General features: G+C 44.5%; 2 protein-coding genes across 3 annotated transcripts in view; both read right to left on the bottom strand.

Moving 5' to 3' along the window:
* On the bottom strand, window positions 1-1,657 carry LOC132861089 (uncharacterized). Of its 2 annotated transcripts, none has more exons than XM_060892452.1 (5): window positions 1,585-1,657; window positions 836-1,222; window positions 568-711; window positions 320-363; window positions 1-153 (listed from the first exon to the last, which is right to left on the bottom strand). In XM_060892452.1, exons 1-5 carry the CDS (start codon window positions 1,619-1,621, stop codon window positions 61-63), a joined length of 705 nt encoding a protein of 234 aa, XP_060748435.1. In that variant the 5' UTR covers window positions 1,622-1,657; the 3' UTR covers window positions 1-60. The 2 variants fall into 2 exon arrangements, with proteins under 2 accessions (XP_060748435.1, XP_060748443.1); XM_060892460.1 differs by having other exon boundaries at window positions 568-708.
* Window positions 1,658-10,388: 8,731 nt separating this feature from the next.
* Window positions 10,389-14,705, bottom strand: part of pcm1 (pericentriolar material 1) — a 24,243-nt gene continuing 19,926 nt past the window's right edge. Inside the window, 11 exon segments of the mRNA XM_060864678.1 lie at window positions 10,389-11,088; window positions 11,213-11,336; window positions 11,583-11,675; window positions 11,781-11,844; window positions 11,846-11,963; window positions 12,114-12,186; window positions 12,559-12,707; window positions 12,879-13,014; window positions 13,128-13,184; window positions 13,344-13,529; window positions 13,661-13,795. Coding sequence (XP_060720661.1) covers window positions 11,063-11,088; window positions 11,213-11,336; window positions 11,583-11,675; window positions 11,781-11,844; window positions 11,846-11,963; window positions 12,114-12,186; window positions 12,559-12,707; window positions 12,879-13,014; window positions 13,128-13,184; window positions 13,344-13,529; window positions 13,661-13,795 — 1,161 coding nt within the window. The 3' untranslated portion in view covers window positions 10,389-11,062.

Here is a 14,705-nt window from a genome sequence, read left to right as displayed (position 1 = left end):
GTGTGTGTGTGTGTGTGTGTGTGTGTGTGGGTGTGTGTGGGGGGGGGTGTATGGGGAGGTTTAGTCCGATTTGATTGCTGGTTTCTGAAGTGTGTAAAAGACTTCAGTGTGACAACAAAACTCCCCATTTACACTCTTCTCACACTGATGTACCTGAGAGAGAGAGAGAGAGAGAGAGAGAGAGAGAGAGAGACGAAGAGAGAGAGAGGAAGAGACAAAGAGAGAGAAAGAGAGAGAGAGAGAGAGAGAGAGAGAGAGTTACAGTATTAGGACAGCAGGTTAAAGACTAAATGAAGATGAGAGTCTGTATATAAAATACCTGAAAGTCATTTTCAGTGATCAGATCTCCTCTCTGTTCAGATCCTGAGGACAAAAACACAGAGCTTCATCATTTTCACTTGTTTACACAGAATCAGTCGATCGATTGAGAAATCTAATGAGATCAATTACGTCTGTAAATAAAGAGTGAGGACAAATTTATACTGAGGCACCAGAAACATATCAGAGTTAAATGTGGTTGTGTTCAGTGTTAATGAGTGTTAGTGAGGAGAGCAAGTGTGTGAGTACCTTTAGTGGTGTTTGTGCAGACGCAGTACACACAGATGGAGGAGAGGAGTGAGGAGAGGAGAACACACACAACACACACACTGAACACCAGACTCCAGCTTACACAGCTTACACTCTCCTCTGATACACTGTGACAGGGTTCTGCTGAGGAACACACACACACACACACATACACACACACACACACACACACACTATGAATATTATGATTATATGAATGAGATAATCAGCAAAGAGAGAAAAATGAAGAATCATTAGACGATCTTACCGAGTACAGAGAGTCGAGTTGATTTGTTTCCATAGTGATAAACGTCACTGCTGCGTATTGGACCATTTTTATAGTCCGTAACCTTCTTCTCACTCAGAGCGCAGTAGTACAGGCCCTGATCTGATTCTGTGATGTTTTTAATCAGCAGATTGTGTGTGTTGGTGGAAACGTTCAACACAAACGAATAACGTGAAAAATCACCAAGAATCAATTCGGTAGATGAGATGATAAAAGGAGGATGATCTTCTTCTGAGCAGTTTCTAAACCACACTGGATAAAATCCATCTTTCCAAACACAGTCACAGTAGAGAGTGACGTCGTCTCCTGGTCTGACTCTCATCTCCACTTCTGCTCCAGAGATCCTCTTCTGACTGGAGAACACAACACCTGCAACACAACATCAGACTTTACACTCTACTGAGGAGGTGTACAAACTTCTACACAACCTCACACACCTACACAACATCAGACTTTACACTCCACTGAGGAGGTGTACAAACTTCTACACAACCTCACACACCTACACAACATCAGACTTTACACACCACTGAGGAGGTGTACAAACGTCTACACAACCTCACACACCTACACAACATCAGACTTTACACACCACTGAGGAGGTCTACAAACTTCTACACAACCTCACACACACTTACACAACATCAGACTTCACAGTAAATCCAGAAGTCAGCAGTGAGACTCAACACACACTTTTTAAATAAAGTGTGTTGAAGTGAGACGTGACTTACACACGAGAGCGATGAGAGCGACTCTTGATGTCTCCATCTCAGACTCTGGTGCTGAGCGGCTCGTGCTGCTGAAGCTCTTTCGTGCTCTTTAATCTGATTGGTCCACATCAGTGGAACGTTTTTCTCTCATTGGTTGCGGTAAAAGTGTGTTGTTTTTTTGAGCGAAAGATGAACAGATCCTCAGCCCTCTTTACAGTCTGACCCTTTATTGTGTGAGAAGTTCAGACATCAGATCAGTCCTAACTGCAGCAGGTGTTTCAGTAATTAGACAGGTTGATCCTGGGGACGTTTTAGGCATTATAAGAGTTTAGATCTTATAATGCGGTTATTAAATCAGTTAGGAGTAATTGTTTTAAGGTATTACAGAATGTTTACACACCTTTATTCAGGATGTTTCAAGATCAGTGTCTGTGTCATCAATGCCTTTGATCTTTTAACTTCTGCGGTGTACAGCTGATTTTAGACCAGTATCTAAAACACACAGGAAGTGGCTTTATCTACAAAGGCCTGAGTGCTGATTTCCTGTGTGTATGTGCAGAAGTGTGTGTGTGTGTGTGTGTGTTGCAGCTGTGTTTCTCACAAAATGAAAGGTGAAAGGCGTTTCTTGTATTCATAAAGTGGCCATTTCTAACCACAAATGTTTATCTGTGTGTGTGTGTGTGTGTGTGTTATGGTTGTGTGTTTCTCAGAAACTGAACAGTGTTTTTGTTCTTTGTCTTTATGAAGTGACCGTCACTAACCACAAAAACTTTCCATTCCCTCGGTGGCTCAGCAGTGAGCTCAGGCTGAGAAAATTAACCTATAGGAGGTGAGCGTATGTGTGTGTGTGTGTGTATTACATTGTGGGGACTCTGCTGTTTGGTGTAAAAAATGTTTGATTTGACTCCATCATGTACAAACACATGACATTTGTGTGTTCAGCTGTGTGTGTGTGTGTGTGTGTGTGTGTGTGTCTGTGTGTGTTCACACACACAGACACACACACACACTCTCTCTCTCACTCTCTCTCTCACAAACACACACACTTATCACATCTAAAGACTTCTACGCTCGTTTCGAGGTACAGAACAACGTAACGCCAAGGAAGACCATCCCTCCACCCGCTCACCAGGTACTCTGTCTATCCACGGCCTACGTGAGGAGATCTCTATGCAGAGTTAACCCACGGAAGGCTGCGAGCTCCTCAAGGCTGCGTGCTCAGTCCACTGCTGTTCACCTGGCTGACTCACGACTGTGCAGCAACGCACAGATCGAACCATATCATCAAGTTCACCGATGACACGACTGTGGTGGGTCTCATCAGCAAGAACGACAAGTCAGCATACAGAGAGGAGGTGCAACAGCTAACTACCTGGTGTAGAGCCAACATCCTGTCTCTGAATGTGGATAAAACTAAAGAGATGGTTGTTGACCTCAGAAGAGCACAGAGTGACCGCTCTCCACTGAACATCGACAGATCATCTGTAGAGATCGTCAAGAGCACCAAATTTCTTGGTGTTCATCTAGAGGAGAACCTCACCTGGTCACTCAACACCAGCTCCATCACCAAGAAAGCCCAGCAGCGTCCTACAAAGACTGAGAAAGACACATCTCCCTCCCCCCATCCTGACCAAGTTCTACAGAGGGACCATTGAGGGCATTCTGAGCAGCTGCATCACTTTCTGGTTTGGGAACTTTACGATCTCGGATCACAAAACCCTGCAGTGGATAGTGAGGACAGCTGAGAAGATCATTGGAGTCTCTCTTCCCTCTATCATGGACACTTACACCACACGCTGCATCCGCAAAGCTAACAGCATTGTGGATGACCCCACACACCCCTCACACACACTCTTCACCCCACACACCCCTCACACACACTCTTCACCCCACACACCCCTCACACACACTTCACCCCACACACCCCTCACACACACTCTTCACCCTCTCGACCAGACTGTGTAACAGTTTCTTCCCACAAGCCATCAGACTCCTTAATAACTGAACTGAACTGTACTGAGCACAACACACACACATCATCTGTATGGACTGCACAGACCTACACCACATACTGTACACACACTTCTAATATACATCTATCAATTTGTTTACATGCTGCTTACATTCATCAAACTGTTTACATGCTGTTTTGCACACTTTTTACTTTCTTGCTCTTTACACACTTTGCCTAACATTTCAGTTGTTTTGCTCATACTGTACAATATTTCAGTTGTTGCTGTTTTTGCACAATCTTATACACTATCTCAGGGACCTGCTGCTAAGAAACTGTGTTCATTCTAGTATTACTGCACACAATATTGTCTGAACTTATAGTATTTACATACAGTATTGACACGGGTCGGTCGGCACTGTTTTTTGTTTACTGTCTTTTGTGTATTGCCTTCTTTGTAATTTGTGTATTGTCTTGTAACCTTTTGTCTGTACTGTCTTGTCTGTCTTGTCCTGCACTGTTTGCACCAGGTTGCACAGTTGCACTTTATGTATCTAGGACTAACTAAGTCCTTATAGCCCTGTCTTTGTTTTATGTAACACCCTGATCCTGGAGAAACGTTGTCTCATGTCACTGTGTACTGTAACAGCTATATATAGTTGAAATGACAATAAAAGCCTCTTGACTTGACTTGACTTGCACCCTGCCCCCACTTCGGACACTCAGACCACATCTCTTTGTTCCTGTCACCCTGTCACCAAACAGGTTAAACTCTGGACCCCAGAGACTGAGAGCACCCTGCAGGACTGTTTTGCTCTGACAGACTGGGATGTGTTTAAAGCTGCAGCCACTCTGGAGGACTCTTCCATCAGCTTACAGGACTATGCTGAGTATGTGACTGGGTACATCAGCACTTGTGTCGATAACATCGTGCCCACCATACAAATCAGGAAGTTTCCAAACCAGAAGCCCTGGATAAATACTCAGGTACATCACATGTTGCGTGCTCGCTCTCTTGCATTTAGATCAGGCAATGAGACCAAGTACAAAGCTGTGAAATATGGACTGAGAAAAGCCATCACAGCAGCCAAGAGGCAGTACAGAGAGAAGCTGGACAGCTTCTATTCTACTGCTGACTCGGGGCAGATGTGGCAAGGCCTGCAGCACATCACAGACTACAGGACCACCACCAACAACATCACCTCAACAGACAGCCTGCCGGACAACCTCAACACATTCTACACCCACTTTGAGGCCCCCAGCTACACTGCAGAGAGGGGGCTCACACACACCTGGACCACCCAACCCCCCTCCCCTCCACCAACCATCTCAACAACCCAGGTACACAAAGCTCTGAGGAAGATCAACCCCCGCAAAGCAGCAGGACCAGACAACATTCCAGGGTGGGCCCTCAGAGCATGTGCCAACGAGCTGACTGATGTTCTCTCCTCCATCTTCAACCTCTCCCTCAGCCAGTGCACCATTCCTTCATGCTCCCTCAGCCAGTGCACCACAACCATCGTCTCCCTGCCTAAGAAGAGCCCACCCACCTGCCTGAATGACTACAGGCCAGTGGCACTCACTCCAATCATCATGAAGTGTTTCGAGAGAGTGGTGCTGGCCCACATTCAGAGCAGCATACCAGACACTATTGACCCCCTGCAGTATGCCTACTGGCCCAACAGGTCCACCTCGGATGCCATTGCTGCTGCCATCCACTATTCCCTCTCTCATCTGGAAAATAAGGACTCATACCTAAGGATACTCTTCATCGACTACAGCTCCACCTTCAACACAGTCATCCCCCACAAACTCACCCACAAACTGTCCACACTTGGTCTGCACCCCACCCACTGTGACTGGCTCCTAGACTTCCTGACTGGCAGACCTCAGTCTGTCAGGATTGGTAATAGGACTTCAGCCAGTATCATCACAAACATTGGCACTCCACAGGGTTGTGTACTCAGCCCCATCCTCTACACCCTGTCCACCTACGACTGTGTTGCCTCCCACAAGGACAACATCATCCTGAAGTTTGCGGACGACACTGCAGTGATAGGACGCATCGCTGGCGGTGACGAGGCAGCCTACAGGAGGGAGGTGGCCAGTCTGGTGTCATGGTGCGGAGACAACAACCTCACCCTCAACACGGACAAGATGAAGGAAATGATAGTGGACATGAGAAAGGAGAGATGAACGCATCAGCCACTGTTCATCCGGGAGCTTGAAGTGGAGAGGGTGAGCAACTTTAAATACTTTGGTGTCCACATCAGTGAGGACCTCACTTGGACACCTCACATCACGCAGCTGGTCAAGAAGGCCCAACAGCAGCTGTATTTTCTGAGGAGGCTGAGGACGTTTGGCATGTCACCTTAGATCCTCAGCAACTTCTACAGCTGCATCATCGAGAGTGTACTGACCAACTGCATCACTGTGTGGTACGGCAGCACTACTGTCATGGACCGCAAAAGCCTGCAGAGAGTGGTGAAGACTGCGCAGAAGATCATCAGGACTCAACTGCCCTCTCTGCAGAGCATCTACCACCGCAGAGTCCACAGGAGAGCTGCTTCCATCTTCAAAAACCCATCCCACCCCCAGCACGAACTGTTCACACTTCTATCCTCAAGACGGAGGTACAGAAGTGTGAAATGCAGGACCTCAAGACTGAAGAACTCTTTCTTCCCCTCTGCCATCAGACTCCTAAACAGCTGACAGGAGTTTGCAGGTGTAGTGTTTAGTGTCAGGTGTTAGTGCCAGGTGTAGTGTTTAGTGTCAGGTGTTAGTGCCAAGTGTAGTGTTTAGTGTCAGGCTTTAGTGTCAGATTTAAGTGCCAAGTGTAGTGTTTAGTGTCAGGTGTTAGTGCCAAGTGTAGTGTTTAGTGTCAGATGTTAGTGCCAAGTGTAGTGTTTAGTGTCAGGTGTTAGTGCCAAGTGTAGTGTTTAGTGTCAGGTGTTAGTGCCAGGTGTAGAGTTTAGTGTCAGGTGTAGTGTTTAGTGTCAGGTGTTAGTGCCAGGTGTAGTGTTTAGTGTCAGGTGTTAGTGCCAAGTGTAGTGTTTAGTGTCAGATGTTAGTGCCAAGTGTAGTGTTTAGTGTCAGGCTTTAGTGTCAGATGTTAGTGCCAAGTGTAGTGTTTAGTGTCAGGTGTTAGTGCCAAGTGTAGTGTTTAGTGTCAGATGTTAGTGCCAAGTGTAGTGTTTAGTGTCAGGCTTTAGTGTCAGATGTTAGTGCCAAGTGTAGTGTTTAGTGTCAGGTGTTAGTGCCAAGTGTAGTGTTTAGTGTCAGATGTTAGTGCCAAGTGTAGTGTTTAGTGTCAGGTGTTAGTGCCAAGTGTAGTGTTTAGTGTCAGATGTTAGTGCCAAGTGTAGTGTTTAGTGTCAGGTGTTAGTGCCAAGTGTAGTGTTTAGTGTCAGATGTTAGTGCCAAGTGTAGTGTTTAGTGTCAGGTGTTAGTGCCAGGTGTAGAGTTTAGTGTCAGGTGTAGTGTTTAGTGTCAGGTGTTAGTGCCAGGTGTAGTGTTTAGTGTCAGGTGTTAGTGCCAGGTGTAGTGTTTAGTGTCAGGCTTTAGTGTCAGGTGTTAGTGCCAGGTGTAGTGTTTAGTGTCAGGTGTTAGTGCCAAGTGTAGTGTTTAGTGTCAGGTGTTAGTGCCAAGTGTAGTGTTTAGTGTCAGGTGTTAGTGCCAAGTGTAGTGTTTAGTGTCAGGTGTTAGTGCCAGGTGAAGAGTTTAGTGTCAGGTGTTAGTGCCAAGTGTAGTGTTTAGTGTCAGGTAGTGCCAGGTGTAGTGTTTAGTGTCAGGTGTAGTGTTTAGTGTCAGGTGTTAGTGCCAGGTGTAGTGTTTAGTGTGAGGTGTTAGTGCCCTAACCCGCACTCACACTACAGAGATGTGATGAAGACAGACAGCAAATTACAGTCAGGTTATTAAAGTCTTCTCTTATTAATCAGAACACACAGCAAAACAGGGCTTAGAACATCAACAATAACTATTAATCTATATTATTATTATTGTTATTATTATTATTATTATTATTATTATTATTATTATTATTATTATTATTATTTAGACCAAGTACCTTCAGTGTGTTTATCTGTAAGTGGCCCAGCTGAAGACTGCAGTGTTCTGTACAAACTTTGTAAATAAATCATTTTATAATTATATTTAATGTGTTTACAGGATGATCTGTTGATCTGTACTGTGGAACATCATCATGAGCATCAGCTGAAACACCAGAGCTGTAGTTCTACCATCACACACACACACACACACACACACACACACACACACACACACACACACACACACACACACACACACACACACACACACACACACCAGGAGTTGTCCTTATATTCTCCCAGATGAAACTGTGTTCTACATTTTAAATGGTCTTCTGCCTCGTAATTTAAATGAAATTTGAATTGTGAAAAAGATCAAGTCTCTGTTTGTCCACCTGGTGGCGCTACAGAGCAGTAAAGTTAGAGCCACAAACTGAGCTACAAACACTAATGATGTTTGAGTAATTCATCATTAGCAAGATTAAAAATCTGATGATGTAATTAAAATAATTAATTCAGTGCTTTCACTGGGAATGAGGATGAATATGTATACACACTTATACACATGTATACATACTTATACACACATACACATGTATACACACTTATACACACACATGCTTATACACACACATGCTTATACACATGTATACACACTTATACACATGTATACATACTTATACACACATACACATGTATACACACTTATACACACACATGCTTATACACATGTATACACACTTATACACATGTATACACACTTATACACACATACACATGTATACACATCTATGCACATGTATACACATCTATACACATGTATACACACTTATACACACGTATACACACTTATACACATATACACATCTATACACATGTACACACATCTATACTCACTTATGCACACGTATACACACTTATACACATCTATACACTCTTATACACACATACACATCTATTGACACTTATACACACTTATACACACATACACATGTATACAATACTTAATACACATACACATGTATACACACTTATACAATACTTATACACACGTATACACACTTATACACTATTATTTTTATATAAAGGGACTCGTTTTAAAAGAAAAAGGCATTATGAGCAATGTAAGTCTGTGTGAGCTTCGATGGTAAAGTCATTTGCCTCTCAGTGTAGAGGTTGCTGGTTCAAATCCAGCTCATCACCACACTCTGTATGTCCACTGATGATGGAGGTGAGTGAGTGGAGCAGGTAAATAAGGTGTGGAGTCTGAGTTTAATGGACAAGAAAAAAAAAGAGGTGATTGATAAGTTTTACAGCAGTTCCTTTATTAACGCAAAATGAAGTCAAACCTCTCACTTCCTTTTCCTTGCTCTGCCCCTGGGGGGCAGCTGCCCTGTACCTTCCACATCTCTTATCCTGAACCATCTACACTCAGGATCCTGGAGTCCTGGCTGGGGCTTGAACCAGCAACCGCTCAACCCAGAGGCGATGCACGTCCACATGAGCTACAGGAACTCTTACTTACACGACACATTATAGACCTTTTCACCTTCATCTAACAAACCCTGAGGAAAACAAACCATCACACAGACTTGAACCAGGAGCTCACACACCAGAGTCTGTGACACTAACCCCTACACCACTGAAGGACAAAGGATGATGATGCTGTGTGTTGGATGTTTGTCTTAATAAAGAAAGTAATTGAGGTGTTTAAAGCTAACACAGACTTGAACCCAGAACAGCTTGCACCAGCATCTGTGACACTGACCACTACACCACCTCAGCCCCGCTGATGCACATGTATACTGGACCTTTGTCTTAATAAATGGCTCAAAGTCGATACCCACATACACCACATACACCACAGTCCATGACAGTACAGCTGGGGTGCTGCTGCTCTTTGGCCTCACTAAAAGCATCACAGAGCTCAAGCTCAAAGCCTCAAGCTGTTTAAAAACCATCTAAAACCAGGAACTAACAGCACAGAACTAACAACTGCACCATTAATTACAGGACAAGGGGCAGTTTGTGTAATGGACCTCATGCACCACTCTAGGGCAGGTTGTGGGGTTGTTTACTGCACTTTTTTCTAAATAAAAGGCTCTTAGTGTGCCAGTGAAGCATGTGAAGCTAAACCAATCACACACCTGGGGCACTAACCCCAATACCACTGCACTGTTTCTCTCTGTCTCTGTGTAAACTGGAGGCTAAACCTGATGCAGTCCTCTGCTCTTGTAGCTCCTCCACCTTCATATTCAACATGTTGTTCATTCTGAGGTTCTTTTCCGCTCACCTTTGTTGATTTGAGTGATTGTGGTCACTGTGGTCCTGTGAGCTCTGGATGTTCTCCTCTGATCTCTCATTAACGACGCTCCCCGGATGCTTTACTATTGTGAGACTGTTGTGTGTGAGACTTTAATCTCACAGACTGCTGATCTCCTGTCAGTCAGTCACTAAATCACTTCTCCTCGTTCTGATGTTTATAGTGTTGAGATATTTAGATGGACGAGCAGATGTTAGTGTGTGGATCTTTCTCTAACACAATGACCTACTGTTGAAGGAAACAACTTTTACACTAAAAGTAAAATCACAACAGCGTCATTAGACATTTAACTCCATATTTATATATTTGACTTGATAGTTATAGATTTCCCTCGACACCATTTTGAAGAGTTCGGCTCTTTATTTATTTATTTGTGCTTTAAACGAAGTGAAATGCAGACGTTTGTGTTCCTTTCTAGGGGAATTTGAGTTATAATAAACCCCAGAAGATGACGAGAGCACTGAAGATAAAACAGACACAAATAAAGGCACCTGGAACAAGATTTTAAGGGACAAAGTAAAAATTTGATTTATTTGTTAACATCTTAAAACCAACACTAACATTTTAAACCAGATGAAAACAGACTCCGAGTACCGAGCATTTAAACCGAGAGAAAATTAAAAGCTAAAATGAGGAAAAACTGGGAAAAAGCATTAAAAGAAGACATTAAGGCAGAAAGACACCCTGGTGGAGGGAGGACAGAAAGGAGGAAAACAGCACTGACGATTCCTCTCCTAACGAAGCGTCTTAAATTAGCCGATGATGTCAGATAGCTCATTTCTGAGATACTTTAACATCTAATCTGTTTCTGGGCCACAAAGTGCATAAAGGAGGAAGAGGAGGAGATTCAGAGACCTTTCAGAAGCCGAGAGAGAGAAAGAAACAACGAACGAATTGAAAAACACCGAATACGTCGCTGAAAGGTTCCAGTGTGAGGCTCAGCTTTAAGAAGCAGTCGATTTACAGTTTCATCTCAAACCAACCTTCAGGTTAACTGCAGATAAATAAACAGCACTGAAACGTCAGTGAGGCTCAGGCTGGACGTGAAAACACGTGAGTTGCACACGTGAGTGATGTAATTACTTATTGGTTGCGATTTAAAATCACCTCGATATAAAATAAATGTACAGTAAGATAAACAGGATGCTGTAGTGTCAGGATGTGGTGATTAAATCTTCATGCGCTCTGGGCTCCAACGGTTTCTACAGAAACAACACAGTAAAACAGGCCTGGGTTAGAAAATTGTACCACACAAGGGGTGTGTGTGTGTGTGTGTGTGTGTGTGTGTGTGTAGAGGAGTTGTGTACAGGAGTGGTGTAGAGTTACCAGGCTCTTTGAGTGCTTCTGCATTGCCTACAAGTCCATTCTGCTCCTCTGTGTTTCCGTTCAGGATCTCACTGGTCAGATTATTGTTCCTCTGTTCCTCTAAGATCTGCTTACACAGCTCCTCCTACACACACACACACACACACACACACACACACACACACACACACAGACACAGACAGGACACCACACACACAGACACACACACAGACACACACACAGACACACACACAGACACACACACAGACACACACACAGACACACACACAGACACACACACAGACACACACACACAGACACACACACAAAATATTATTTCTTTATTTACACAGAAGTGCAGTAAGCAGGATTTTTAAAACCACACACACACCTCACACATCACCGCCAGCTGCATCGGGACGTCTTCAACCTTGACGAAATCCTCCTCATCAGATTTCTGACTAGTGTTTCCAGACCCAACCTCCTGAGAGATAAACACACAGACACACACATTTCTCTACCTTCACCCATAATGTACAGTATAATTAAAGCACAATCAGTGGCTAATGGAGTGTGTGTGTGTCCATACATCTGCGTTAACTAGAACAGGCGAGTCAGTCTGAGGGCTTGCTGTGGTGGAGTCATGAGGACTCATCTGAAGGGAGGGTGATGGAGACAGCAGAATTGTCCTTGCTGTGTGTGTGTGCGCGCTCAGCCCCAGCATCTCGCTCGTCCTCCATCACCTCTATAGACTCTGAATTAGAGCTCTTCACTGCAGGTGTAAAGATCACTGAATTATAACAGGAAGTGGCTCATGGTTAGTCACACAGTATAATAAATATAATATTACACATGTAGTGTGGATAAAAGGAAAGACGTTTAGAACACATACACATACACACACACACACAAACACACACACCTTCAGTACTTTCAGTGCTCTCGTGGTCTGACTTGGTCTCCTGCGCAGCTACATTTAGTAAAACTCTGTTACACTGCAACACAAACATTACAGTTTTACACTGAATATAATCCTCATAAACAAGACCTGTCTCCAACAGGAACCACAAGAACATAAAACAAAAGACTGAGGATGGAAACCATCACCATGACGACAGGAAATCAACACCATTATCGGTTCAGTGAGACATGACTCAAGTTGTAAGACAACAAAAAGAGCAAAGCTGTTTATTTACAGCTCGAGTGGTGGAAACCGAAACTGATGTGAAAACACAGGAGACTTTAAACAGTCTGCTAAAATTTCTTACATGATGATAAATCCCAAAAAGTGCACAAAGCTTCCTATAGACTCCAATGTGGAAGAATGAGGTTGTGCACAATTCTAAATTCAACACACACACACACACCTGCGAGGGTTCTGCGGTGTTGTCCGAGTCCTGCAGGGATGTCTGAACTTCTACAGATCCAGCCTCAAACTCCTCAACCTCCTCGACCTCGTTCTCGTCCTCACCGCTGCCGTAGTTATTCAGCGCCTGTGTCTCTGCTTTGGACAAGCCTTAAGACACACAGACACAGGAAATGAACCTAAATCATTAAGTACCGCTAAACAAACGACACTCTAAACATCTCTAAGAGATAAAATGAGCAGAGAGAAAATGTGCTGGTTAATTCATTCCTATTTTCCTGAACACAAATCAGTAGACGAGGCCGTGTCAGACAAACGCACTTATAGACAGCGGCAGTCCGTCTCCTTCCTCTTCGTCTTCCTCCTCAGAGACGTCCCTGCTCGGTTTTTCATCTGTTTGTTCTCTCTCTCCGTTGAGACAGAGACTTGTCCTTCCCTGCTCCGTCTCGTCTCTGTCCTACAACATTAACACACACAAACGTTACGTATAAAACACTGGGACAGCGAGAGCTCGTTACAACACACTAATAATTAAAATAAAAGTGTCATTAGCGTTCAGAGCCGACTCACTTTGTCCTCATCAAAATAAGAAGGTGAGAAGGTCTTTTCTCCTTCACACTTCTTCCCCTAATGGACAAAAACAAACCTGATTTAGTGCCATTAGGAAAAATTAAATCTCTAGATATTTTCATGAACTACACCACAATATAAAAACATATTAAACATGTATTTTATATTATTTATAAAATGTATATATTGGCAATAAAACACACACACACACAGTACCTCATTGGGGGGGGTGTGCTTAGTGGGCGTGGTCTGTGTGTGTCTTTTAGGGCGGTGTGTGTTCTGGTCGAGGTCTTGCATGAGCCTGAAGAAGGCAAGTTCATTAAAGAGGATCTCAGAGACGTCCACCAGCAGATCCTCACCGCAGTCCTGCAGCGTTCGGCCGACAAACTTACTCAGGGAATCCTACACACACGTACACACACACACACGTGTACACACACGATAAACATCAATAATGTACTACCTGATGTAATACTAATAGTAACTTATTGCCGTTTGTGTAAACATGAACCCAGGACAGAATGGTTGTGTACCTGTAGAATTCCTCCCAGTTGTTTGTGAAAGAATCGCATGAACTCTCGGCTGTCATCGTTTTGCTGAATCAGTGTCAGGACCATGCGTCTAACTGACGTCAGGAGACGCAGAGAACAAACCTCGCCCATGTGCTCCTGTCACACACACACAGGGACAGACAGACACACACACACACACAGGGACAGACAGACACACACACAGGGACAGACAGACACACACACACACAGGGACAGACAGACACACACACACAGGGACAGACAGACACACACACACACAGGGACAGACAGACACACACACACACACACACACACACACAGAGACAGACACACACACACAGGGACAGACAGACACACACCCACACACAGGGACAGACAGACACACACCCACAGGGACAGACAGACACACACCCACAGGGACAGACAGACACACACCCACAGGGACAGACAGACACACACCCACAGGGACAGACAGACACACACCCACAGGGACAGACAGACACACACACCCACAGGGACAGACAGACACACACACACAGGGACAGACAGACACACACACACACAGGGACAGACAGACACACACACACACAGGGACAGACAGACACACACACACACAGGGACAGACAGACACACACACACAGGGACAGACAGACACACACACACAGGGACAGACAGACACACACACACAGGGACAGACAGACACACACACACAGGGACAGACAGACACACACACACAGGGACAGACAGACACACACACACAGGGACAGACAGACACACACACAGGGACAGACAGACACACACACACAGGGACAGACAGACACACACACACAGGGACAGACAGACACACACACACAGGGACAGACAGACACACACACACAGGGACAGACAGACACACACACACAGGGACAGACAGACACACACACACAGGGACAGACAGACACACACACACAGGGACAGACAGACACACACACAGGGACAGACAGACACACACACACAGGGACAGACAGACACACACACAGGGACAGACAGACACACACACACAGGGACA

Source organism: Tachysurus vachellii, chromosome 2 (genome assembly GCF_030014155.1).
Source record: "Tachysurus vachellii isolate PV-2020 chromosome 2, HZAU_Pvac_v1, whole genome shotgun sequence".
NCBI classification, from domain to species: Eukaryota; Metazoa; Chordata; class Actinopteri; order Siluriformes; family Bagridae; genus Tachysurus; species Tachysurus vachellii.
This window is presented reverse-complemented; position numbering and strand designations above follow the sequence as displayed.

Excerpts from the sequence above, each read along its gene's own strand:
- LOC132861089 (XM_060892452.1), bottom strand. The coding sequence starts at position 1,621 with ATGGAGACATCAAGAGTCGCTCTCATCGCTCTCGTGT. Across the intron at positions 364-567 it reads CTGCACAAACACCACTAAAG|GATCTGAACAGAGAGGAGAT; the intron begins GTACTCACACAC and ends TTTTGTCCTCAG. Across the intron at positions 154-319 it reads TCACTGAAAATGACTTTCAG|GTACATCAGTGTGAGAAGAG; the intron begins GTATTTTATATA and ends TCTCTCTCTCAG.